The sequence below is a fragment of the Oryctolagus cuniculus genome, chromosome 1 (assembly GCF_964237555.1).
Source record: "Oryctolagus cuniculus chromosome 1, mOryCun1.1, whole genome shotgun sequence".
Classification (NCBI taxonomy): Eukaryota; Metazoa; Chordata; class Mammalia; order Lagomorpha; family Leporidae; genus Oryctolagus; species Oryctolagus cuniculus.
This window is the reverse complement of record NC_091432.1, coordinates 54,269,581-54,295,139: the sequence shown is the minus strand read 5'-3', so window position 1 is coordinate 54,295,139 and position 25,559 is coordinate 54,269,581. Positions and strand designations below refer to the sequence as shown.

Sequence of the window (25,559 nt, the reverse complement as noted above, 5' to 3'; positions counted from 1 at the left end):
ATATTTCTAGTCAACAGTTGGTCTTACTATAAATGGGAAAATCTGTCTAGAAATACATCTTAAGAGCCATGTCATGTCGCCTTCCATTTTTGCTTCATTAGATTTTCTGCTGTTGCTTATTGTTTTTTGTTAAGATTTGTTTATTTATTTGAAAGGCAGAATGTTACAGTGAGAGAGGGACAGACAGACAGAGAGGAGAGAGGTCTTCCATCTGCTGGTTCACTCCCCAAATGGCCACGGCAGCCATGGCTGGACCAGGACAAAGCCAGGATCGAGGAGCTTCTTCTGGGTCTCCTACATGGATGCAAGAGCCCAAGGACTTGGGCTATCCTCCGCTGCTTTCCCAGGCACATTATCAGGGAGCTACATTGGACGTGGAATAGCCAGGTCCCCAACTGCCACCTAAATGGGATGCTGGCGCCGCAGACTGTGGCTTGTGCCAGCCTTTCTTTGTCAGTTTGTTTGAGACTTGTTACATATTTCCCAAATTAGACTACCAGTTTTCCTCTTGCCTTGAAGCCTTCAAATGTGCTTCATGACTAAATATTATGAATTGGTATCTGAAGATCTTATGTAGCATCTAACTGTGATGTTAAAAGATTGGGTTACATATTGATCTTAATAGAATGTTGTTATAGATTTCATTTTAAAAAAGGAAATAATCTGACAACTCTCTAGATAACACAAGAGGACATTAAGAAAACGCATGGTGGATCTTCAGGAAGCAGAGGCTATTATTCTAGTGCTTTTGCAAGGTAAAAAGTCATTTCCCAAATTTTATTGTTTATAAGTTAGAATTAATATAGTGTCTCAGTGTTTCATAATCATTCAAGACTTAACCCAGAGATCAGGAAACTACAACCCATGAGCCAAATCCCATCCATTTCCATATTTGGAGAATAAAGTTTTATTGAACATGGACATAGTTACTTGTTTATATAGCATAAGTCTGTGCTTTCACTCTACAAAAAACATCTTTGAGTGGTTGTAGCACAGACCAGTGTGCCCTGTAGAACCCAAGATTTTTACTCTTTGGCCCCTCCAGAAAAAATTTGCTGACTCTGAACTTCACTGTTGCAGTCACTCCAGTATGGTTTTACTCTTCACTATCTTATCAAAAAGAGAGAGAAATCTTCTCATAAATCTGTAATTAAAAACAAAGTAGATTTTTCCGTTTTTTGGGATGTTTTAAATTTGGATGTGTCCCTGAACAGTAGCATGCATTTCTAATCATTTGAAAGAAACTTTACAATTTAAAATAATTATTTAATGATAGGAAGTGGAATCTTTACCATCTTCTTTTTTTGTCTCTTAATTTTTTTTATATTTCTGCCAGCTCTACAAATGCATATATGCTGATATATAGACTGAAAGATCCAGCAAGAAATGCAAGTATGTCAACCTATGGGTATTTGATTTTAGTCTGTAATATAAACTAATTTGGTTTGTATTCCAAGCTAATTTGTTTTATACATGATAGGAAATTAAGTTTTCTTGTACCTGATAGTATTAATTATAAAGATTGTTTAGAAATGACCATGCTATTAGTGAATCTGTTTTAAGCATTATAATGTATTCACATTTTTTAAACCTTTATTAGATTGATACAAGACTTAGACAAAACTGTATTCCAAGGTCTGTTACATAGTGTTCAAGAAATTATTGTGGAACTAATGAAAAAATTAAGGGAAATTATAACAGGAAGTCATTTCAGATCAGAGATTTAAAAGCAGAAGTAAACATTTTTATTGCATCATAAAGAAAGTATCCCAAAGATTAACTTGTCTCAGATCATAGCCACCTGAATGCAAGCTAAGATTGTGATTCATTGACCTGTGTGGATCCAGCCTTCCAGTAACTCTTCCTTTGATTTTGTGATGAAGCACCAGAGGGCGCTGTAGGAGTTGATATGGAATATTTAAAAATTAGAGCTCCTTTGTAAAAACAATTTTTACTTTCCAAAAAGGCATATTTTTGGTATGAATTGTTCTCCCTGTTTAATGTCAAATAATCATTAAATTCATTAAGTAGTTTCATAGTCTTATATTATTAACCTTTAATACTTTGAGTTAATATGAAGTTTTTATCATTTTTAAAAATTCGTAAAATAATTCACGTGTAGGTCAGTGATCACCACTCCTTGTATATACTGTTTTCCTTTAAATGGTTGTTTAAAAGTAACCTCAGAAACGGTGACCACTTTTCCTGTATTCATATGAATCTTACAGCACAAGGAGGGAAGACTGGAACAGATAAAGTTAGGAGTTTTGTGACTGCCTTCTTTGGGTAGGAAGCAGTTAAAAGAGTACTTTGAGGACAAAGTAGATAATAATATATGAGAATAATAACATAAATAGCATTGTTTTAGAACAGCAACTACATTTATTAAATATTATGTCCCAAGTAATTGTATAGGGTAGGTGTTATTAATTAGCTAAAGAAAACTAGGTCTAGAGAAATAAACTTGTTCAAGGTTACACAATTTGAAAATGGTGGCACAGTTTAAAGGCAGAAATTAGTTGTTTTTGAATTTTAGAGGGAGTTTCCCATCTTAAAATCTTACTCTGTATATACTCGAGTTGTTCTGGATCCAGGGGCTTTTATGGATAGATAATATAACTTTTTAAAATACAAGAACTGAGCATGTATCATTTTCATTACTCTTTACCTTTGTCTGGAAGAAGCTTATGTTCCAGATTGAGATAGGATAATTGAGATACATTTCCACGAATGGTATAATACCAGGTGTATAATATGGCAGCAGAGTAGAACCGAGTGAATAAAGCTTGATTTCAGTGACACTATCTTCTCCTGTTTTTATTAATAGAATTTTTAGAAGTGGATGAATATCCAGAACATATTAGAAACCTGGTGCAGAGAGAGAGAGAATTGGAAGAACAAGAAAAGAGGCAACGAGAAATTGAACGCAACACGTGCAAGGTTAGGTGTGCTTTTGATTGAAAAGTGCTAAGTTTGCTGAAATGCTTTTCTTAAAATTAACTCATTAGATTAAGTCTACAGACAGTTATGCCATCACGATCATGTAGCAGGAATGGAAAGCCTTTTTTCTGCCAAGGACCATTTGGATTTTTTTTTTTTTTTTTTTTTTGACAAGCAGAGCCAGATAGTGAGAGAGAAAGACAGAGAGAAAGGCCCCCCTCCGCCAGTTCACCCCCCAAATGGCCACCACAGCCAGTGCACTGTGCCGATCCGAAGCCAGGAGCCAGGCGCCTCCTCCTGGTCTCCCATGGGGTGCAGGGCCCAAGCACTTGGGCCATCCTCCACTGCACTCCCAGGCCACAGCAGAGCTGGCCTGGAAGAGGAGCAACCGGGACAGAATCCAGCGCCCCAACCGGGACCAGAACCCAGGGCGCTGGATATTTATAACATTATTCACAGCCATACAAAATTATGAACTTAAAAATTAGCCTGCTATAAATTTACCTAATTTTGAGTCCCAACTGCAGGTTTCCTTGGTGGGGTCAGACAAAATGATTTCGTGGGCCAGACATTCCCTACCCCTGAAAGCAACTTAGCTACAAAGGTAAAACTTGATTTGATTTGATGCATAAATACCTAATAATACAAGCGATAGTGTTTGGGGCTGGTGAAGTTATGTTGAGGTAGACATTCTCAACCTACCATGAGAAGAATAAATCATTAAAATCTTTCTGAGTAAAAACTGAGAAGCATTTATCAAGATCCTTAAGCGGATTCAGTATCTTTTATATACTTTCTCTTATGGAAATATTGCTAATGACATATTTTCCAAACCAAGAAAATATTGGAAACGTCTTGAGGGCTTATCAGTTGGAGAATGATTACATAAGTTATGACACATGCTTATAAAGAAATGAGTAGTTAAAATTATTGTTTTTGAATTTTTTGATAGGAGTCATAGTCAATCAAGTGAGAAATGTAGACACAAGAAATAATTATCTCAATTTTATTTTTTTTTTAGTTATTTCACAGTGTGTTTGATGCAGTGGTTAAGTTTCCATTTAGGACACCCACATCCAATATCAATATGCCTGGTTCAAGTCCTGGCTACTATGCTTCTGATTCAGCTTCCTGCTGATACACACTCTGGGAGGCAGTAGATGATGGCTGAGGTGGTTGGTTCTCTGCCATCCACATGGGAGACCTGAATGCATTTCTGGGCTCCTGGCTTTGGCATGGCCTAGCACCAGCTCTTGCAAGAATTTTAGATATCTCTCTGTTTCTGCTTGTCTCTTTCTCTCTACCTTTCAAATGAAAATAAATAAATAAATAAATAAATAAAAATTTTAAATCACAGTATTTTGACAATTAGGAAAAATGATGTATGCAAAAAGTTAACTTTGTTAATAAACTGGATTGATAATGGTGATACTTTACTTTTTCTAGATAAAATTATTCTGTTTGCATCCTGTGAAACAAGTAATGATGGAAAATAAATTGGAGGTTCATAAAGATAAGACCTTAAAGGAAGCAGTAGAAATGGCTTACAAGGTATGTTTAATTTCACTAAATTGATAGCTTATATAATATTGATTTCACAGGTTTTTATTATAATAATAGAAACATTTACAGTAACTTTGATAGCCTATTAATTCATACATTTCATACAGTTTATAACTGTTTCAGAACATAGACAGTTGATCTTGAGAATTTTCTTACTCTGAGGACCACTTCAGACTTTCTAGAACTCAGAATTGTATTAGAAACAAAATATGTGTTCTTTCTGTTCAGTTAACACATATTTATTGAGTTACTTATTGTATGAGGCCTGAGAGATACCCTAGTGAGCAAGACAGCATGATACACATGGATAAGACAGGAAAAAGACCATGGTCAGTGTCCTCAGGGAATTTATAATCTGCTGGGAAAAAAAATAAAAATTATCTAAACATCACAACCTGCAGTTATTTTATTGTTTAAATACTATAAATAATTTCAGTGTTGGGTAGCCTAAGTATATTGACATGGTTTATTCTGAGCCTTCAACTTTGAGAAGGGGACACTCTGAGGTGAGGAAGTGCTTGGCACATGCAAGAAACTCTGAAGAGCAGTAGTGTGTGCAGGCTGCCTTGAGGAATGCAGAGTAGCATAAAATGAAATTACAGATGTTGTAGGAGTAGAAGTTTGCATTTTTTCCTAAGAATAATGGAAAATTATTAGTGGGTTTTGAATAGTACCTAGAAAGGGAAGCACTCTTTGACCATTCTAAATAGCATTTGTGATACTGAGGGACAGATTCTTTTTTAATCCCCTCTGTATGTAATCATTACCAGAACTTGGCTGACATGAATAGTCAACACCTAGAGAAAAACATTGCATGCTAAATCCTTTCATATATAATTATATGTAGAGCCCACGAGAGAAGTAAAAACAGCACACAAGATAGGTGAAGTTTTTTCTCAAATTGTGATCCAGCTCAGCCTACACCAGAATCCTAGTCTTATTAAAAATGCTAATACCTGCAAGTGAATTAGAATTTTTTTGTTGGAGCCTGGCAATACAAATTTTAAACAAGTATCTTAGGTGATTCTTAAGCATACTAAAGCTTGAGAAGCACTTGTCAAATGTGTTATTTTAGTATCCTGTCCTCTAACAAGGGTAAAGACCACTCTGGTTTTGCTTACAGTTACGGTTTTGCTTGCAGTTTTAGTACTCTTGCCTGGTCTATAGGAGAATCAAAAAATTGGGTGGGTCTGTGAATGAGCAAACCAAATGAATGGCTGGCCCTGGAATTGCCTGATTATGCAACAGATCCTTTACACGTAGCATCATAAGCTGCAGCCCCACAAAACTGTAGTGAGACCAAAGTGGAGCAAATGACTTAGCAACAAAACTGTTTTCCATAGTAAGGTCAACCAGTGATAGCAACAAAGGTAGCTTATTAATATTCTGTAGTTTTTTAATGTGGGAAGGAAACATTGTCTTGAAAATAGGAAGTAAAAGTTCATAAATAAAAACTGTCAAACAGAAGAGAGAAATCAGTTTTATCTCAGAATGAGAGTGGAGGGTGAGTGGAGATCAGTGGGGACACCCCAAGGCTTGCAACGCTGTGTTTAGAGTCATAATCACAAGCTTTAAATGGACGTTGACTACTTCCATGCATGAATCCCTTCTAGGAAGCTTATTGTCCTCTCAAGACATACTGCTTCCAGGTTACATTAAATCCACCAGTGACATGTGCTAAAGGGCAATTTTTGGATAGAAATGCCCATGCTGGGAGCTATAGGTCCTGTGGAGGCCAATATTAAAGGGAATGTCTGTGGAGGAGTGGAGTGACCCTTGGAAGACATCAAAGCTGCAGCCTTTGTGGTAACCTAAGGAGATCTGCTGCGCTGCCATACTTAGGAAGATGTTACGAGATCCGCGTATTATCGCTTCTCCAGAGTGGATTGTGAAAACAAAAGATGCATATTCTAATTGGTTAGCTGCTTGTTTTCCTCTTAGGGTTCCAGCTTTGTGATTACAAAGCAATAAATAATCGTTGATTTTGAGTGCAACTAAAGTTTAGAATGTGCACAGTTTGTATCATTTGAGGGATGATGAAACATGGTAATTTTAAAATAAATTTAATTTCTTCCTTTAACTTAGATGCATATTATAAACGTGGCTTTTATTGTGCATTAGGACTTAATGTAGAATTATTACATAGCAGACTTAAACACTTTATATAGATATATTTTTTTTTCTTTTTGCTGTGGGGGTTGTTTTCTTTTAGATGATGGATTTAGAAGAGGTAATACCTCTGGATTGTTGTCGCCTTGTGAAGTATGATGAGTTTCATGATTATCTAGAACGATCATATGAAGGAGAAGAAGATACACCAATGGGACTTCTACTAGGTGGAGTCAAATCAACATATATGTTTGATCTGCTGTTGGAGACAAGAAAGCCTGATCAAGTTTTCCAGTCTTACAAACCTGGAGGTAAGCAGTTTTTTAGTGCTTTGAGTTACAGTGTACTTAAAGTTGTCATGAAAAGGTTTTTGTTTTCGAAAGTGAATGTAATTTAGAATTTTCAATATGTTCTTATAATGTAGAGTAATTTTGACACGTTTGGACTTTGAAATTAATTTCTGGGTTACTTGCCAACAGCAATACACATAATTAAAAAACTAACAGCAACAGAATTTCTTGAATATGTAGAACTGAATGATTTAGTATTGAATCATTCTAAAGATGCAGTAAATCCCTAAAGTTACCAGCTTGTCTCTTAGGACCATCTGTCTGTCTGTCTGTCCCTGACTCTGTTCTCCTATTCTTTTGCCTCCTATCCCCAAACCTTGGTTCAAAGAAGTGTATTCCCATAAAGTCTCAGAAATATAGTCGACCCTTGGACAAGGTGGAAGTCAGGGGCATTAATCTCCTAACTTCTAATAGCCTATTCTTGACTGGAAGCCTTACCCATGATATAAACAGTTGATGAACAGGTCTTTTGTATGTTATGTGTATTACATATGATGAAAAATACATAAGAACCACAAAAGATCACTTTTTGCTACAATGCATAATTTATTGGAGAGAGGAACTACTCATGCAGAGATGATTAGCATCGTACCACATTTTAAGTGGATACTCGCAACACTTGAGTGAGCTCACCACAGTAGTAACAGGAAGTGGCTTCAAGATTATTACCGTAGTGCAGTACATAATACAGATAATTTTTGTGCAGTTATAATGTAATGCTGCATCTTTATTTACATTTTTCTCAACTACAGATAACACCATATATGAGCTGTGTTTGTGTGCATAAGTTTTGAAAATGTTAACTTTTCATACTAAATTTTTATGTATTTTATCGTAATAAATAATAAAATAGACAATTATCTACATATTTTTATGCACTTGTGACATACTTTTCTTAATTTTTTAGATATTTCTAAGTTATGCAATAGGTCTGTGAGGTTTTTAAAATTATCACAGATCTTTCCCCCATGCCAAAAATAAAAAAAACCACATGTAAGTGGACCTGTGTAATTCAAACTATGTCATTCAAGGGTCTGCGTTTTCAGGATCTCTTTGGAAGGGTATTTTTGTAACCCCATCACTGTCAGTATTTAAGATGTTTCTGGGCCAGCGCCGCGGCTCACTAGGCTAATCCTCCGCCTTGCGGCGCTGGCACACCGGGTTCTAGTCCCAGTCGGGACTAGAATCTGTCCAGGTTGCCCCTCTTCCAGGTCAGCTCTCTGCTGTGGCCCGGGAGTGCAGTGGAGGATGGCCCAAGTGCTTGGGCCCTGCACCCCATGGGAGACCAGGATAAGTACCTGGCTCCTGCCATTGATCAGCGTGGTGCACCGGCTGCAACGCGCCGGCCGCGGCGGCCATTGGAGGGTGAACCAATGGCAAAGGAAGACCTTTCTCTCTGTCTCTCTCTCTCACTGTCCACTCTGCCTGTCAAAAAAAAAAAAAAAAAAAAAAATGTTTCTTTGTCTTCTCCTCTTCTTCTGGTTCCAGGAATTCAGCCTTGTCTTTCTTCATTAAATCTATTATATTCACTCAGTATTACTGTTTTCTTCCTTTGAGACCAATTGGAAAGCAAAATACAATGTTCCTAGTTTATCCAAAGCAGTCCCTAAAGATAGTTACCTTGTCTTTCTCATGTCCAGAATTTTCTAGTAATCACTGTATATAAATTATAATAAATAGGAGAAAGTCAAAATGTTTTAATTTATTTTACAGAGTTCTTTCTGTGTGTCTTGACTCTAGCTTTCTTGCTCAGTGGTTAATCAGATTTTGAAGTTAAATTCACTTTTATCCTTACAAATTGAATTTACCAAACTTTTTTTTCTTAAAGATTTATTTATTTATTTGAAAGGCGGAGTTACAGAGAGGCAGAGGCAGAGAGAGAGAGAGAGAGAGAGGTCTTCCATCCGCTGGTTCCCTCCCCAAATGCCCCCAATAGCTGGAGCTGGGCCGATCTGAAGCCAGGAGCCAGGAGCTTCTTCCAGTCTCCCACGCGAGTGCAGAGGCCCAAGGACTTGGGCCATGTTCTACTGTTTTCCCAGGCCATAGCAGAGAGCTGGATCAGAAGTGGAGCAGCTGGGACTTGAACTGGTGCCCATATGGGATGCCAGCGCTGCAGATGGCAGCTTTACCCGCTATGCCATAGCGCCGGCCCCAACAAAACCTTATTCTGACCTTTCAGATTATGTTCCTCAGTGGATATTATGAACCTCCTTATTATAAAAACCTGTCTTTCCAAAAGTAGGTCAAGTAGAGTTTTCCTTGAAGGAATCTGTTTAAGTGGGGAAATTTCATTTCTGAAAACCTGATAATACCTATTTCAGTCAAACTCTATCCTATCTGTAGAGTCCATTTTTTTAGATAGAAAAAAAGATAATGATTAAAATATAGCAGAAGTAAGCAAAAAAGCTATTTTGTTTAAAAAGGACCTCTAACTGTGAGTGTGAACTGTAAGATTCCTGTAATCTCCTTCATTTGTTAATATCAAGATTTTAGTCAGAATGCTGTGTCAGATTAGCAACATAGAGGAAAAAGTGAGGATTAACATATAATACCAGAAGTAAAAACAGAGTAACTGTCTGTTAAGTGTAGTGTTTGAAGATTATTCATTTATAAGAAACTAAAATTTGGGGCCAGTGCTGCAGCATAGTGGGTAAAGCTGCCGCCTGCAATACCAGCATCCCATATGGGTGCCGGTTCAAGTCCCAGCTGCTCCACTTTCGATCCAGCTCTCTGCTGTAGCCTGGGAAGGTTTGAGAGACCCAGAAGAAGCACCTGGCTCCTGTCTTCGAATCAGTGCAGCTCCAGCCATTGTGGCCATTTGGGGAGTGAACCAGTGGATGGAAGACTCTTCCTCTCACTCTCTCTCTGCCTCTCCTTTTCTCTCTGTGTAACTCTGCCTTTCAAATTAATAAATAAATCTTAAAAAAAAAAAAAAGAGAGAAGCTAAAAGTTTAGTTATCAGCATATCCTGAAAACAGAGAGGGGAAGATGGTATTCAGTTATAATATGAGGCATTTGAGTGAAAAAACAGACACATAACCAGTTTTTGTGCAGAATTCTCCGTAAGGCATGGAGAGTATTACTGTGAGGGAGGACGTTGATTATGAAGAAGGTCGTGAGTGGCATGATGCAGGGGTTTCATAAGCAGGTGTGCAGGGCTGTGTCCCCTCAGACCAGTTGCACTTTGTGGTTACTTATATTTACTTAGTATTGTGGTTTTGCCTGTTTTTGGAACTTTACATTTGTGTTTTTAATATGCTTGATAAATTTGACAGTGATTTTATATTTTACAAGGAAACAGAACACTTCTTTTTAAAAATCTTTTTTGACTTATATAGGAAATATAAAGGTAAAAAATAATACTTCCTAATGATGGCTACTATTTAACATTTTAAAAAGAGATGCGGGAGGACTTTTTTGTGAGCCTCATTTCCATTTCTTATATATATTTGCTAGTATTGTGTTAAATTGTAAAAGAGAAGTTCTGAAATGTATTTTACGTGTGTAACACACATCTACCATCTTGAAAATGATCTTTGCCAGCTGTTAGACACACATTAAAAATGTATTGCTCATGTGAAATGGATTAAAAAATAACCTCCAGTTATGTTTTTATGTCCTCAAATGTGACAGAAGTGATGGTGAAAGTTCACGTTGTTGATCTAAAGGCAGAATCTGTAGCTGTTCCCATAACTGTTCGTGCTTACTTAAATCAGACAGTTACAGAGTTCAAACAACTGATTTCAAAGGTAAGTTTTCAAATGGGCCAGTGATTATTTTGAGTGTTTGACATGTTTACAAAGCACAGTGTTAGAGGTAGGATATAGTTTCTACCTCAATAAGTCAAAATTTTATAGCCAGAAGACAACTGTACTTAGTAAAGAAGGACATTTCAAATAAAAGAAACAAATTGAGCAAAGAATGAGGCAAGTACACATAACAACAGTTTGTATGTTTGGCTGGGTCACTGTAAAAATAGGCTTGGGAGTGTGTATGTTCAGTTCATTTCATGGAAGATTTTATATAGTAAGTACAAAAGTTTGGGCTGTCTTTGGTGTGAGCAGTAGGAGGTAGATTTTTTGAGTGTAGCAGTGGTATGATTGATCAGATCTGTGCTGTAGAATTTTAAGTCTGGTGTCAACTAGACTAGTTCCAGATTGACTGAGAGTGAGTCAGGAATGGAGATGAGGCAGCTGGTGAAATAATTCAGGTGAAAGCATGTGACTGGAAATGAGAAAGGGCATATATTTTGAGAGAATTTTATACACACACACAAACATATATATGGCATTGCTAAATACTGGGATAAGGCAAGGACACAGATGACCAGAAGGGTTTCAAAGTTGGATCATCAGAAAGGTGGTGATGTGATTATTAAGAGAAACAGGAGTAAGGTGAGGGGACAGATTTGGCAGATAAGGTGATAAACATATGCCCCATTATGTGAATTAGTGATGATGAACATAGGCTCATTTAGAATTTCTGTTTGTTAAAGGTTTATTTATTTGAAAGACAGAGTTACAGAGAGGGGGAGAGAGAGAGAGAGAGAGAGATCTTCCATCTGCTGGTTGACTCCCCAAATGGCCACAGCAGCTGGAACTGGGCCAAGGCAGAAGCCAGGAGCCAGGAGCTCATCTGGTTCTCCACTCCCTAGTCCTTGGGCCATCATCTTCCGCTGCTTTCCCAGGTGTGGAGCAGCTAGGACTCAAACCACTGCTCATATAGGATTCCAGCCTTGCAGGTTTTGACTTAATCCTCCGTGCTACAATGTTGGCCCCATCTTTTGGAATTTTTGAGCTGGAAAAATATGAAAACATTCAGATTTCCTTGGCAAAAGGACCAGTCCACACCAGACCCTCAGGGGCCCTGTACTCTATAGAACCTTGAGCAAACAAATGTAAGCAAATTGTGCAGAGTTTCTGGACTCTGTGTTAAGAACCCTTGATATAGAATAGGTTGTTCAGTAATTATAAGTTAAGAAATTTAGCCTATTTTATAGTTATTCATCTTATGATAGTCTTATCTCATTATCTGGGGATCTTCATACCTGTGTAGCAGGGTTGTGAGCATTAATGGAAATATAAATGTATGTGCAGTTTGAAAAAATGCAAAGTGTCATATCAGAATGGTTGTTACTATTACTGTGTTAAAATACTTTAATACTTTTACTTTCTAAAAAAAAAGATTTATTTATTTATTTGAAAGGCAGAGTTACAGAGAGGCAGAGAGAGAGAGAAAGAGTGAGAGGTCTTCCATCTACTGGTTCACTCCCTGGATGGCAATGGCAAAAGCTGTGCCAATTCAAAGCCAAGAGCCAGGAGCTTCCTCCGGTTCTCCCATGTGGGTACAGGTGCCCAGGGACTTGGGCCATCCTCCACTGCCTTCCCGGGCCATAGCAGAGAGCTGGATCAGAAGTGGAGTAGCCAGGACTCAAACTGGCGCCCACATGGGATGCTGGCATTGCAGGTGGCGATTTCACCCACTACACCACAGAACCAGCCGCTAATACTTTTGCTCTTGACAAAGTAGTAATAGTCAAGAAACAGATCAAGTTGCAAACTTATGATTAAATTGCGTGTGTGTGTGTATGTATGCTGTGCCAGTTTAATTGCTCCATATTACATTTTTTTAAATGCTAGATGTAAAAAAAATGAGTGTCATCTAGCATATGAGCACTGAGGTAGAATATAAGAGTCATATGATAGTCCTTTCCCTGATGAAGTTCATAATCTTGTTGGGGAAAAATATATCTTGAGAATATAGACAGTTAGCCAAAGTGGTGTTTTGAGTATAACTAGATTGACTAAGAATTAGATATTCATAATTGATACCATGTTATACTGAAAACAAATTGTTTTTAATATAATTATTTTCATCTGTTCATTTCATGTAGAATTCATCAAAATGACCACAAAAATTAAAGATGTGGAATTTCAGAATGCCTTTAAATTTTACTTACCAATTTAATCTCATTTTACACAGAGTAAAATTGACCAGTAAAATTATTAACTACTATTCACAGAATACAGAATAGTTTATCAAAAACCAGGAAGTTAAAAGGATGTTAATTTGACATTGACTCTTAAAGAGTCAGTTACTCAGTTTCTTTGGAATCAAGTCACCTCATTTATTTTAAGACTTTGAAAAAATAGAATTTTTAGTGCGAAGTTCGTGATTGATAGTCTGACTAATAATTTTTCCTTGGGTTATCCAAAAATTTTAAAACTTCTACTAAAATTATTTTTCTCTCAATATTCTCTGCTACTTTTAAGAAGAGTTAATCAGAGTCTTACACTCCCATATTTCTGTGTGAAGCAGCATGACTGTGGACAGAGTACTTTTTGATGAAACTGCTTTAATTATAGGCCATCCATTTACCTGCCGAAACAATGAGAATAGTGCTGGAACGCTGCTATAATGACTTACGTCTTCTCAGTGTACCCAGCAAAACCCTGAAAGCTGAAGGTTTTTTCAGAAGTAACAAGGTATGTCTTTAATTTCTCATTACTGTTTTCTACTCAGGTAACAAGTGGAATTAAGTTCAGTTTTGTTCCTGGCCTCTCGGGCTGTCCAAGATCTGTCTTGAATTTCCATTTGAAATTCTCACATCCTCCCAGTAGTCACCTTCCTTTGTAGTCAGGTCAGGTCAGTCTTCTTTCTGTCCTCCAGATCAGTTTTGGTGGTCTCCTCCCCTTTGTTTTTGTTTGTGTGTGCCCCACCTGGAGTATTTTTCCTCTTCTACCTCCATTTGGTTTTCAAGCTTCCCATATTATCCTGCCTCTGATAAAGCCTTGTCTTGTTGCTGTAGCCTTCATAGCTATGTCTACCCACAATGCTGAAGTCCTCTAAGTTTTTTTCTTTCTTGAACTTCTCCCATAAAGCAGTACTTCATGGTGAGAGTTACAGGCCTGTCCCAAGAAAACTGAGCTCTTTGAATTCACTCCACATTATTTCCTTGCCCTCTGCATTTAGCCCAGTTGGAACGGAAATGGAGCAGGCTGGTCCTCTTTTGTTGTCTCTGGATATTGTTAGGTATTCCATCTGTTTGTTCTTAATGTCCTTGGTTCACCCTAGGTAAATTGCTTCCAAAGTTTTCCTTGTTTGACATTTTTTATTTATCATCTTTTCCAGTCTCATTCTTCTCAGCAAAATTTGATTTTTAGTATCTCTTAGCCTGTTTTTGTATTAGTTTATTATTGTGTAATTTTTATTCAACTGCATTTTCTTCTAGTGCTTTTTGGGGTGTATAAGCATGTAACATTAAAGTGTAATCTACCCTATTACTATCTGAGAGTGAGAGGTGCAGGAGGGATTTAATTTTCCCTAGGCAGTTAGCTGGTAATCCCAATTTGTAACATTTATTGAATAATAGGTTATCTTCTTATGTAAAACCCAACATGCTATTGATAATTGCCAACTTTATGTATATGCATTTAATTCTTAAAAAACCTTTTTACTATGAAAAATTTCAGATGTACACCTGAGTAAAGAGAATAGTGTGATGACACTCATATCCCCATCACCCAGCTCCTACACTTACTCTTGTTTCACCCACTTCCCCCAGATTAACTTCTCAGCGTTGTGTCATTTCATCTACAAGTAATATAAACATGCATCTCCTCAGGACTGGCATTCTTTAAAATTAAAAATGCCTCACTGGCAACCAGTATCCAGTCAGTGTTTAGATTTCTCTGATTATCTTATAAAACTTTTTTAAAGTAAGGATCCAAATCAAATCCATAATGTAGCTCTTGAGTCTCTTTTAAGGTATAGATCCCCATGTGTCCTTACAGTTTATTTGCTTATTAAGTTTTTCTGTAATCCAGATTTTGGCCTTGCATTGCTGAGGTATCTTTATTGATGTTCCTATGTATATTCTTAGATTAAACTTTGACTTTCTAAGGAGGAGGATGCATAATACAAAATATATCTGAAAATGGACAGACCAGTAACTAAGGGTGTGTCTGTGTATATGTGTCTGTCCACCTGTGTTAGTGTATTTTTATGACTAGTTACAAAGACACATGAGCCTAAATTTTATTTAGTCCCTAAAGCAAGACCTATCCTTCAGAAACTTTATCAAGACAAATTTTTTTAATTTACTGTGCAGTCTTGTATTGGTGTCCTATTATTCTTACAGAGAATGAAAATGATTTTAAAATTAACTTGTAATGTAACTTCTGACTTGTGATTTAGGTGTTTGTTGAGAGTTCTGAGACTTTGGATTACCAGATGGCCTTTACAGACTCCCATTTATGGAAACTCCTGGATCGGCATGCAAATACAATCAGATTATTTGTTTTGCTACCTGAACAATCTCCAGGATCTTATTCCAAAAGGACAGCATACCAGAAAGCTGGGGGTGATTCTGGTAATGTGGATGACGACTGTGAAAGACTCAAAGGACCTGTAGGCAGTCTGAAGTCTGTGGAAGCTATTCTAGAAGAAAGCACTGAAAAACTCAAAAGTTTGTCACTGCAGCAACAACAGGATGGAGATAATGGGGACAGCAGCAAAAGCACTGAGACAAGTGACTTTGAAAACATTGAATCACCTCTCAATGAGAGGGACTCTTCCGCATCAGTGGATAATAGAGAACTTGAACAGCATATTCAGACTTCTGATCCAGAAAATTTTCAGTCTGAAGAACGATCAGACTCAGATGTGAACAATGACAGGAGTACAAGTTCAGTGGACAGTGATATTCTCAGCTCCAGTCACAGCAGTGATACTTTGTGCAATGCAGATAATACCCAGATCCCTTTGGCTAATGGACTCGACTCCCATAGTATCACAAGTAGTAGAAGAACTAAAGCAAATGAAGGGAAAAAAGAGACATGGGATACAGCAGAAGAAGACTCCGGAACTGATAGTGAATATGATGAGAGTGGCAAGAGTAGGGGAGAAATGCAGTACATGTATTTCAAAGCAGAGCCCTATGCTGCAGATGAAGGTTCTGGGGAAGGACACAAATGTATGTACTTCCAAAGAAAAGGGCTCCTTGAAACAGCATCAGTTCTTAGTTTATTTAAATTTTTAGTTTAGGGATTTAGTTCTAAGACTGCCTGTAATTTCCTGGATTATGAAATTATTCTCTTTTGACCTTTCTTTCATTTTTGATGCAGTTACGGTGAACAGTGCTTAGCCCTATGCAGTGCCTTAGACAAGTAATTATATCACAACTGGTAAAATAAGCAGTTAAAACAGTATTTAATATTAAAACTATTAAGTAAAAAGCTAAGGAATAGTTTTTAAAAGTGAATAATATATCAAAAAAATTTAAAGCCCGGGCGCTTTAGAAAATTTGGTATTTGATGTCTAGAAAAATGTTTTCACCTATGCATACTCACCCTTCTCACCAACTCAGTGCAAACCACTCCCTTCTCTATACTCCCTAAAACATTGATCATTAATTTACTGAGAAAGTAAGACAAAAGGCATTTTGTTGCTCTGCTTTTTTTTTTTTTTTTTTTTTTTAATTTGTTACTTGGAAGTAACTCCAGGCAAAGCACAAAGTAGAAACTCCAAATTACATAAATCTCAAAAGGAGAAAAAATGGAAGAGATCTGTCAGTTTGGGCATTTGGGAAGAACAATAGCAAGTCAACATAGCATAAGACTCAAAAGAACTTTTATAGACCTCGGACTAATATGAGCCACAGAATTAAACCCACTTTATTTTTTTTTTTTTTTTTTTAATTTTTTTGACAGGCAGAGTGGACAGTGAGAGAGAGAGACAGAGAGAAAGGTCTTCCTTTGCCGTTGGTTCACCCTCCAATGGCCGCCGCGGGAGGCGCACTGCGGCCGGCGCACCGCGCTGATCCGATGGCAGGAGCCAGGAGCTTTTCCTGGTCTCCCATGGGGTGCAGGGCCCAAGCACCTGGGCCATCCTCCACTGCACTCCCTGGCCACAGCAGAGAGCTGGCCTGGAAGAGGGGCAACCGGGACAGAATCCGGCGCCCCAACCAGGACTAGAACCCAGTGTGCTGGCACCGCTAAGCGGAGGATTAGCCTAGTGAGCCGTGGCGCCGGCCTAAACCCACTTTAAGATACAGAATCATTTTTCAAGTATAAAAGGGGAATAGCTGAAAACTAAATACTTTGCATTAGTATTTAACAAAGGAAATATCAATATTATTCCTCACATTTTTATTTCATTTCTCCAAACTCTTATTTAAACTTTCTCTGAAGTTATTAAAGCAAACATGGATATCCTCATTTGACAAATATAGAGGATGAATAATTTGCCCAGAAGTACAGAGACAGCTAGTAAGTAGTGGGACCATTACTAGAGCTCAGACTTGAGATACAGTGCTCTTGCTTTCTGTGTGTGTGGAAGAGAGCCCCACTCCTCATCCATCCATCCAGCAGCTGATATTTCCTGTGTCCATTCTGGATATGGCCCCATGCAGCTATTGGATGTTGAGATGACCAAGGTGCAGTTTCAGCCTTCATCTGATAGGGAAAGTGCGCAGCTACCCACTACAAATGCCATCTCGCTGTGTGCCTGCAGCCTCAGCATTCTGTCTTTAAAAAGGAAGTGGTAGGTGTTATGAAATGTCATGAAAGCACAGAGTTGAGTTGTATTTTGCAAAGTTAGGGCTGTGTAAGACTGCAATCATTTGACACCCACACATGTATATTACAGAAACACAAGTGCAAATGTTGGTTGGTGTGCCAAAGCAGAGATAGAAAACGTATGTTACAGTGATGCTCTGGTCCTGTGGAACTTTTACCTCATAAGGCTTATAGCTTCCATTGTATCATTTAGTTCTCTTAGCAGCTGTGTGAAATTGGTAGTATTAGACAGTTTTCACTTATGAAGTAACCTGCTCAGACAGGTGGAGTAATTGGCCTGAGGTCACACAGGCTGGTAGGTTGCAGTGCTAGTATGGAACCCTGATATTCTGACCCAGCAGCCACCCTGTAGCTGCCAGCCTTGTTCCTACTCTTCACTCCATCATAGTAGAGAGAGGAGTCAGGTGCTACTCTGCTTTCTTAGCGCACTTCAACGCATCAGGCTCATTGGGAGAATTCCACCTAAGTCCTCTTTAAGTAAAGGGTGGGAACATCTTTAACTGGTCTGTGGTAGAATGCACTGGTAAAATTGTAACTGGGTGATACTGCCAACTTTAGGCAGAATTTAGTGAGAACATTTAGACTCCCAATTTGAAGGGTCTCATTTCTGTCTTAGAAGAGTGAAGAAGATCTTGAAAAGGAACATTGCTGGCCACCAGAAACTTCGACCAGGCTAATTTCCTAGTGGTTGTGGGAATAGTAAGTAGGTGGTGAAGAGAAATCATTTGCTACAATACATTTAAGCTTTCAGAAGTGATACAGAAGGTTTGTTTGAAACGAAAAAGTGAAAACTCTTTGGGAAACTGATTTAGAGGTAGGGGCGTAGGGAGGACAGCCAGCACCAGTTTTTGCAGGAGTCTCTGCTGCAGTGGTACATCACAGTTCCTTCAGGATCTCCAGGTACTGGAGTGATAAGAGGGGGCTTCTTCACAGTCATGAAATATGGTGGCATATAGCACACGGAACTGAAGTCAGAAAAGTGACTGATCTGCCCAGCATCGGCAGCTCCCTGAGATCACAGACTATAGTTAAGTGATCCAGAAAGAGTTTCAGGGAGTAATTACAGATTGTTCTTTGAAAATACTGTGCCAGGCTGACCTAGTTGTAGAATGTAGGAACTTGTGAATGACTAGGAAGGCCAAGGTAATAAAAGATAAAGTGCTGGCATTGAAATTGCTTTGTACAGTTTTGGTTATCACTTGTTAAATATTAAAAAAAAAAAAAAAAAAAAACCCTAACAATATTTTGAAGTGTGCTGTAAGGAATGACTGTTTAGTTTCAAGGGGTAGATGTAAGAAATGGCATGACGGTGGTCTCTAAAACTCCAGTAAATTCTGGCAACATTCTTTGCCAAGGCTGTTCTAAGCATTTAACATGCATTGACTCAGAAATGCACTATGAGGTATAAATACTATTGAATGTGTGTTACAGTAGAGGTAGTTGAAGTACAGAGAAGTTAAGAAGGCAAAGTCAGTCACAAATCTAATATATGAAGAAAAGTCAGGAGGTTCATTCAGGACAGGCCATCAACCCCCGGAATCCCTGGATCCTAATCACCATCCCGCACCGTGCCCACCAGTATTTGTGTCTCCCTGTGACATGCCACTGCTAGAGATTAAGAGAGGAACCAAAATGGCAGGAATGGCTTCTATTTTAGTAATGTTTTTGAATTTCCTGCTCTTGTCATAACAATCCCTGAGACTGCTATTGTGATCAGGTGGGGAAAGTGAGGCTTGGGAAGACTGGCAGACCTACCTACGGCCGGTTACCACATGAAATGACAACACTGATACCCCGTCATGGGCTTCTGGTTTCTAGTCAGGAAATTTCTCCATTAAACCCTTTTCTCAAGAAGTACCTTGCTGTACAACATAAATAGAGGCTTCTTTGCCAAACACTGATTATTAACATTTAAGGGTACCTCTTAAAGCCTAAAAATTGACATCTTGGGGTATGCTTTTAGCACAGTGGTTAAACTGCCTGCCACTTGGGATGCCTGCATCGGTATCAGTGTGCCGGGATTTCAGTCCCAGCTCTGCTCTCCATTCCGACTTCCTGCCGTTACATACTCTGAGAGACAGCAGGAAGTGATGCAAGTATTTGTGGTCCCACTATCCATATCAGAGATCCAGACTGAGTTCTTGGCTCCTGCCTTCAGCTTGGAACAGCCCTAGTTATTGTGGGCATTTCAAGGAAACCAGAATGTGGGACATCTCTCTGTGTGTTTTGGCCTTTGAAGTAAATGAAATAAATATTTGTTTTAAAAAATTGACATTTAAATTTATTTTATTTATTTGAAAGGCAGAGAAACAGGGATATATCTGCATCCACTAATTCGCTCAAATGCCCACAACAACCGGGGCTGGTCCAGGCCAAAACCAGAAATTGGAACTCAATTCAGGTCTCCATGTGGGTGGCAGAAACTCAAGTACTTGAGTCAGTACCACTGCCCCCTAAGAGCACACATTAGCAGGAAGCTAGAATCAGGAACAGAGCCAAGACTCGAACCTGTGCACTCTTATATGGGATGTGTGCATCCTGAGTGGTGCCCTAACCACCATACCAGATGCCCACCCCAGAATTGCTGCCTTGAATGTATGTAGTAAACAAAGTACATTACTTTCTTTATCTTTTCTTCTAATTTGTACTTGTCACATTTTCTATAATGAGTCTTTATAACTAGGAAAGCAGTGAACATTAGTTGAAAAATTTATCACTCAAGAATTGAGATGACCTGGGAGTGTGAGCCTAGGAGAGGTGTTTGAGGGGTTTCATCCTTCAGCTGTGAAAGAGATCATAGAGAAACCTGATCTACCACAGAGGGAGCCTTCGGGCTGCAGGTGGACCATAGGCCTGAGGCAGCATGGCTGCTCTTGTATTCCACACTGCCTGGTGACAACAGAGAGAAACAATTAAGTTTCTGCTTTTTGCTAGGAGATGGACCAGGATAAGTAGAAGCATTCCAGAAGTATCGTCATGAGTGGCATATAAAATGAGGGACCAAAATAAATTGAAATACTAAGTACTGGGGAAAAGAGTATAGCCTATCTCAGATAGTCCAATTACAGTGCAAAGAGCGCTTAAGTTTAGACCTGGTTGTTTCTGATCCATTTAGATATTTTCTCTTAACAGTCCAACCATGTGATAAAGCATCTTACTATACTAGCCTTTAAACATGTTTCTAGTCAAAATCCCAGAACTCAAATCCAGAGGCAATTACTATATATCTGGCACCATGCTGAAAGCATGATAAATGTTTTTGCTTCATTGAATTCACAGTGCGAGATAAATACTGTTATTATCTCCAATTTTCTAATAGAGAAACAGAGGTATGGAGGCTGGTGTCTTTCTCTGTGTCCTACCAATAAGTAAACACAGGAGGCAGGGTTGGATCCCAGCCAGAGCCTCCACTGTCACAGGTAGAGCTGTGACCTAAGTAAGTAAGCACCGACGTGTCTCAGAATGTTTAAAGGTATCAGATTATACCTCTCATATACTCAGTGCCCATGTATTTTGACCATTCAGTGTATACATTAGCTAAAGGGGGTACTTTTTCCTGATTATCTTATAATAAGAAGCATATGACCTGTTTTATTTATACTCAAAAGAGGTTTTCTTTTACATTTTTGTTCCTGTTTTGTTTTGGTTTTTTTGTGCTCAGGGTTGATGGTGCATGTTGATAAAAGAATTACTCTGGCAGCTTTCAAACAACACTTAGAGCCTTTTGTTGGAGTTTTGTCCTCTCACTTCAAGGTCTTTCGAGTATATGCCAGCAATCAAGAGTTTGAGAGCGTCCGACTGAATGAGACACTTTCATCATTTTCAGATGACAATAAGGTTGATTAAAATAATCCTTGAATAATTAGAATCTATTTTAAATGATAGATTTGAGAACATCTTGTACTACTTCCAAGTAAGGTGAAGTAGATACCCTAAAAGGGTCATTTGTCTTTGATATTTAGTGATTTTTGGGGGGTATTTTGGTGGTGGTTTTCTTCATCTAACAAACATTTCTGAGATGTTAACTGTGTGTTAGTTACTATTCTAGGTGCTGGGAACTGAGAGGTAAATATACCTGTTCTCAAACAGCCCATAATCTAGAGAATTTTGGAAAACAAAACTAAACTGTGGGGTGAAAATAGGTTGTTTAGTCTCCTAAGATGCTATTTCTAAAATCATGTTTTTAATTTATAGATTACAATTAGACTGGGGAGAGCACTTAAAAAAGGAGAATACAGAGTTAAAGTATACCAGCTTTTAGTCAATGAACAAGAGGTAAGTAATACAGCAATGTAAAGCCACTTTTTCGCATTACTGAAAGCATGATACAGAAACTATTACATGTTTCTTTTTACTATTGTAGTTTTACAGATTATTGTCTCTTGCGGCTACTATGTTCTGCCATCGCCAATTGGAAATGACTGTGTCCCAATAAAACTTTATTTACAAAAACACAGCAGTGAATTTGGTCCACAGGCCATTGTCATCCTCTTGCTTTAAAGTATTGCTGCAGTGCTGGAGTGAAGCAGAATGTTTCTGATTTTAAAAGGAATTTGTGTTTGCTTTCTGGGATGAGTCCTAACGCTATAGGTTAACCCGAAGAATCTACAGATACTTCTTAGGTCCCGAATCATTTTAGTATTTTTAACATATCTATATATTGTTTATTGTGTGCTCTAAGTGCTTGTAATACTAACTCATTTAATGCTCATTGGTTAACTCTGCAATATAAATATTCTATAGATGAAAAAACTAAGGAACAGAGAAGTATCTTGGTCAAGAGCACATAACTTGCAAATGGTAGATTAAGGATCTAAACAAGCTCTTAGAGATTAATCAGTAAAATATTTTAGTTCCTGTGCTGTATAGCACCTGTGTCGAATATCCAAAAGAATAATGCAGGGCCCGAGTTTCGGAGTCTGTGTCAAGTAAAATGTCTTGATAATCCTTATTGTGTCATAGTCTAATTGTTTATGTTTATATTCCTAGCCGTGCAAGTTTCTGCTAGATGCTGTGTTTGCTAAAGGAATGACTGTGCGGCAATCAAAAGAGGAGTTAGTTCCTCAACTCAGGGAGCAGTGTGGTTTAGAGCTCAGTATTGACAGGTAAAGTCAAATTACAGTGTCATCTGTGATTGGGAGAAACGATTGTATGTTCAGTCAATAGGGACTGGCGTGGTTTTCTCAAACTGGAAGAATTACAAACTTGGGTACTCGTCACAATGCTGGTACTGAAAATTAAGTTAATAGGCTTGACTGGATATTATAATTTTGTTTCCATTTCCTCTAGAGGATACTAAATTTGAAGTACTGGGAGCATTTCTTGACACATTTTTAATGAGTAACCATTTGACTTTGTATTTGAACATAGTTCATTTTTCCTTGGTGTCAGATTAATGTTGGTTTTTAAAGTGAGAATTTCAGATTATAGTACTTTAAAATGTCATCATGTTTATAGGTTTCGTCTACGGAAAAAAACATGGAAGAATCCTGGCACCGTGTTTTTGGATTATCATATTTATGAAGAAGATATTAATATTTCCAGCAACTGGGAGGTTTTCCTTGAAGTTCTTGATGGTATTATCAACATTATTGTGGGGAAATATCAATTGGCAATACTCTAGAACTAACAGAATCCATGGTTTTATTTAAGTAGTGAGTTACCAGAAGCCTAATATACAGTTTGGTGTTTTTGTGTTTCATGAAACATAAAGACATTGTTTTGTGGATTGATGTGATTCCTCCTACATCCCATTCCCAGGAGTTTTATTGTCTTCCACTGTAATACTTAAGTTATTGTTAAAAAAGCATCCAGTGTTTTTAGCTTTCTCCTGTTTTTCTTTGGGTACCATTTGCCTTTTAAGTATCTCTTATTTTCTCTAATTTTGAGACTCTTAACTCCCTCTTAAGGGGAAATTACATTCCTTATAACTTACTTTACATCGAGAATGTGATACTGATAATTTATCAAACACTTGAGAACAGTGACTATACATTAGTTTCATAAACTGCCATTACAAAGGATCGTAAGTAGTGGCTTAATCAGACCTTGATTGTCACATATCTGGAGTCTGGACGTCTTCGATCAAGGGTTGGTAGGAAGGGTTAGTTTCTTCCAGGGTCTGTAAGGGAGAGTCCGCACCCTGCTCGCTCCTAGCTTCTGGTGGGTTGTCTGGCGTTCCTTGGCTTGTAGATGCATCAACCCAGTCTTTGCTTTCATTTTCACTGTTTTCCCTGTGGGCTTGTCTGTGTCTGAAATTCCCCCTTTTTTAAAACATTAGTCGCGTTGGATTGGAACCCACCCAAATGATGCCATTTTTAACTTGATTACCTGTGTAAAGATCCCGTTCCCAAGTGAGGCTGCATCCTGAAGTTCCTGGGATCAGGACTTCAACATGTGTTGTCAGGAGCGGGGTGCACTCATAACACGCTTGCCCTGACACAGAGCTGGGAGAACACTTGTGTTTGTCAACGCCTCCAGGCTTTAGTTATAAACATTGGGATATTCAAAGATTGGTTTTTTGAAGGAGGTAGTAGAGGAATAGTTGGCTGTGGGGAGATGACATCAAGGTAAACAATTAGTTCTGGATTCTCTTACGACTTTGCTTTTGCTTAAGAAGATTTTAGTTTCCCCTTTTTTCCTATGGAAATTAACACCAGTTCTGGATGTTAGCCTTTTGAGGTTACAGTAATAGTACCACCTCACTATTTCAGGCTATTTCAGGGCTAATTTGATTTAAATGTAGATAGTTGCAATTCTGACTAATTGACAAGCTAACAGTGGAGGCAGTGAACCACCAGGACACGGCTCCTGTGGTGTGGAGGCGAGTGCTCCGCATCGCTCTCCTCCTCTGTGTGTCAGGGCCTTAGACAGTGATCACTGTCTGAGGAGCAGAGAAGAAATGACAAAGGACATGGACATCACCCTTGCAGGAAGCGTTGAGTAGGTATTAGCGGAGAACGATTAACTGGAAAATGGTACTAGATGATGGGTACCTGCATCAGAACCATTCCATTGTGTATTTTAGCATCAGAATAAGTGAATGAGAAATAAGTTGGTGGTTAAATCCAAGAAACATTTATTGACCTGTAATATGCTGGACCCTGTCAGTCCCTCATGCTACAAAATGAGTAAAAGCCAGTGATTGCCCTCTGTACACACAATGTGGGGAAAAACAGAACTACAAATCTGTTATTCTCAAAGATAGATACCAACAGACAAATCAGAAGTTGCTTTTATGTACATCAATTGAACTAGATTTTGAAGAATCATTAAATTTGGGAGGAAATGAAAAGGAAGGCTTGAGTGAAAAAAGATGAAGTACCGATGATTTGATTGTTCTTTTGACTGGGATAGCTGCCAAAGGAGAAGCAAAGATTGGAGATCCAGAGAAGAGTGGTCAGTAAAGCAGTGTCTAATAGGAGCAGTGGGGAGTGGAAGAGGGAGCACTTGCAAAAGAATTATCTTCTGAGGCTAAGGGAAGCGAGTAAATACTTCATTCTCAACACTCCTTGTATAATTCATTTGATTTGTGCCCACTTGGAGTAAATATTTTTGTTTACTCAGCACTGTGGGAAAAGTCAGATTTTGCACTGTTACAAAAAACAGAAAGTTGACATCATCTTGCATATTCTTAGGAGTGGAGAAGATGAAGTCCATGTCACAGCTTGCAGTTCTGTCACGCCGGTGGAGGCCCTCAGAGATGAAGCTGGATCCCTTTCAGGAGGTTGTATTGGAAAGCAGTAGTGTTGATGAACTGCGGGAGAAGGCAAGTTCATTATAAACACAATGAGACGATACCCATTTTTCACTCTGTTGCATGAGGTCAGCCTTGAAAATGAGGACCTAACACTGATGGCAGTAGTCATGCTTTCTTGATCTCTGTCACACATTTTGCTGCGCTCTTTTTATTTCTTACGGCTCTTGAGGCTTTGAGAAATCGGCTCTTCTTTTATTTTTTTTAAGATTTATTTATTTATTTGAAAGGCAGAGTTACAGAGAGGCAGAGGCACAGGGAGAA

The 25,559-nt window shown here is 38.3% G+C and overlaps 1 protein-coding gene across 8 annotated transcripts in view; it reads left to right on the top strand.

The window, feature by feature from the left end:
• The window catches only part of USP47 (ubiquitin specific peptidase 47), a 115,431-nt gene that overhangs the window by 85,347 nt on the left and 4,525 nt on the right, over window positions 1–25,559 (top strand). For 5 of the 8 annotated variants that reach the window (XM_008266247.4, XM_008266235.4, XM_070073262.1 and 2 more), the window contains 13 exons: window positions 679–755; window positions 1,337–1,392; window positions 2,828–2,940; window positions 4,387–4,491; window positions 6,716–6,923; window positions 10,596–10,711; window positions 13,328–13,447; window positions 15,159–15,936; window positions 21,201–21,376; window positions 21,734–21,814; window positions 22,529–22,644; window positions 22,997–23,115; window positions 25,177–25,307. In XM_008266247.4, the coding sequence (XP_008264469.2) occupies window positions 679–755; window positions 1,337–1,392; window positions 2,828–2,940; window positions 4,387–4,491; window positions 6,716–6,923; window positions 10,596–10,711; window positions 13,328–13,447; window positions 15,159–15,936; window positions 21,201–21,376; window positions 21,734–21,814; window positions 22,529–22,644; window positions 22,997–23,115; window positions 25,177–25,307 (2,196 nt within the window). The remainder of the gene's footprint in view (window positions 1–678; window positions 756–1,336; window positions 1,393–2,827; window positions 2,941–4,386; window positions 4,492–6,715; window positions 6,924–10,595; window positions 10,712–13,327; window positions 13,448–15,158; window positions 15,937–21,200; window positions 21,377–21,733; window positions 21,815–22,528; window positions 22,645–22,996; window positions 23,116–25,176; window positions 25,308–25,559) is intronic. The other 3 variants (XM_070073260.1, XM_051824800.2, XM_070073259.1) reach the window with 1 other exon arrangement.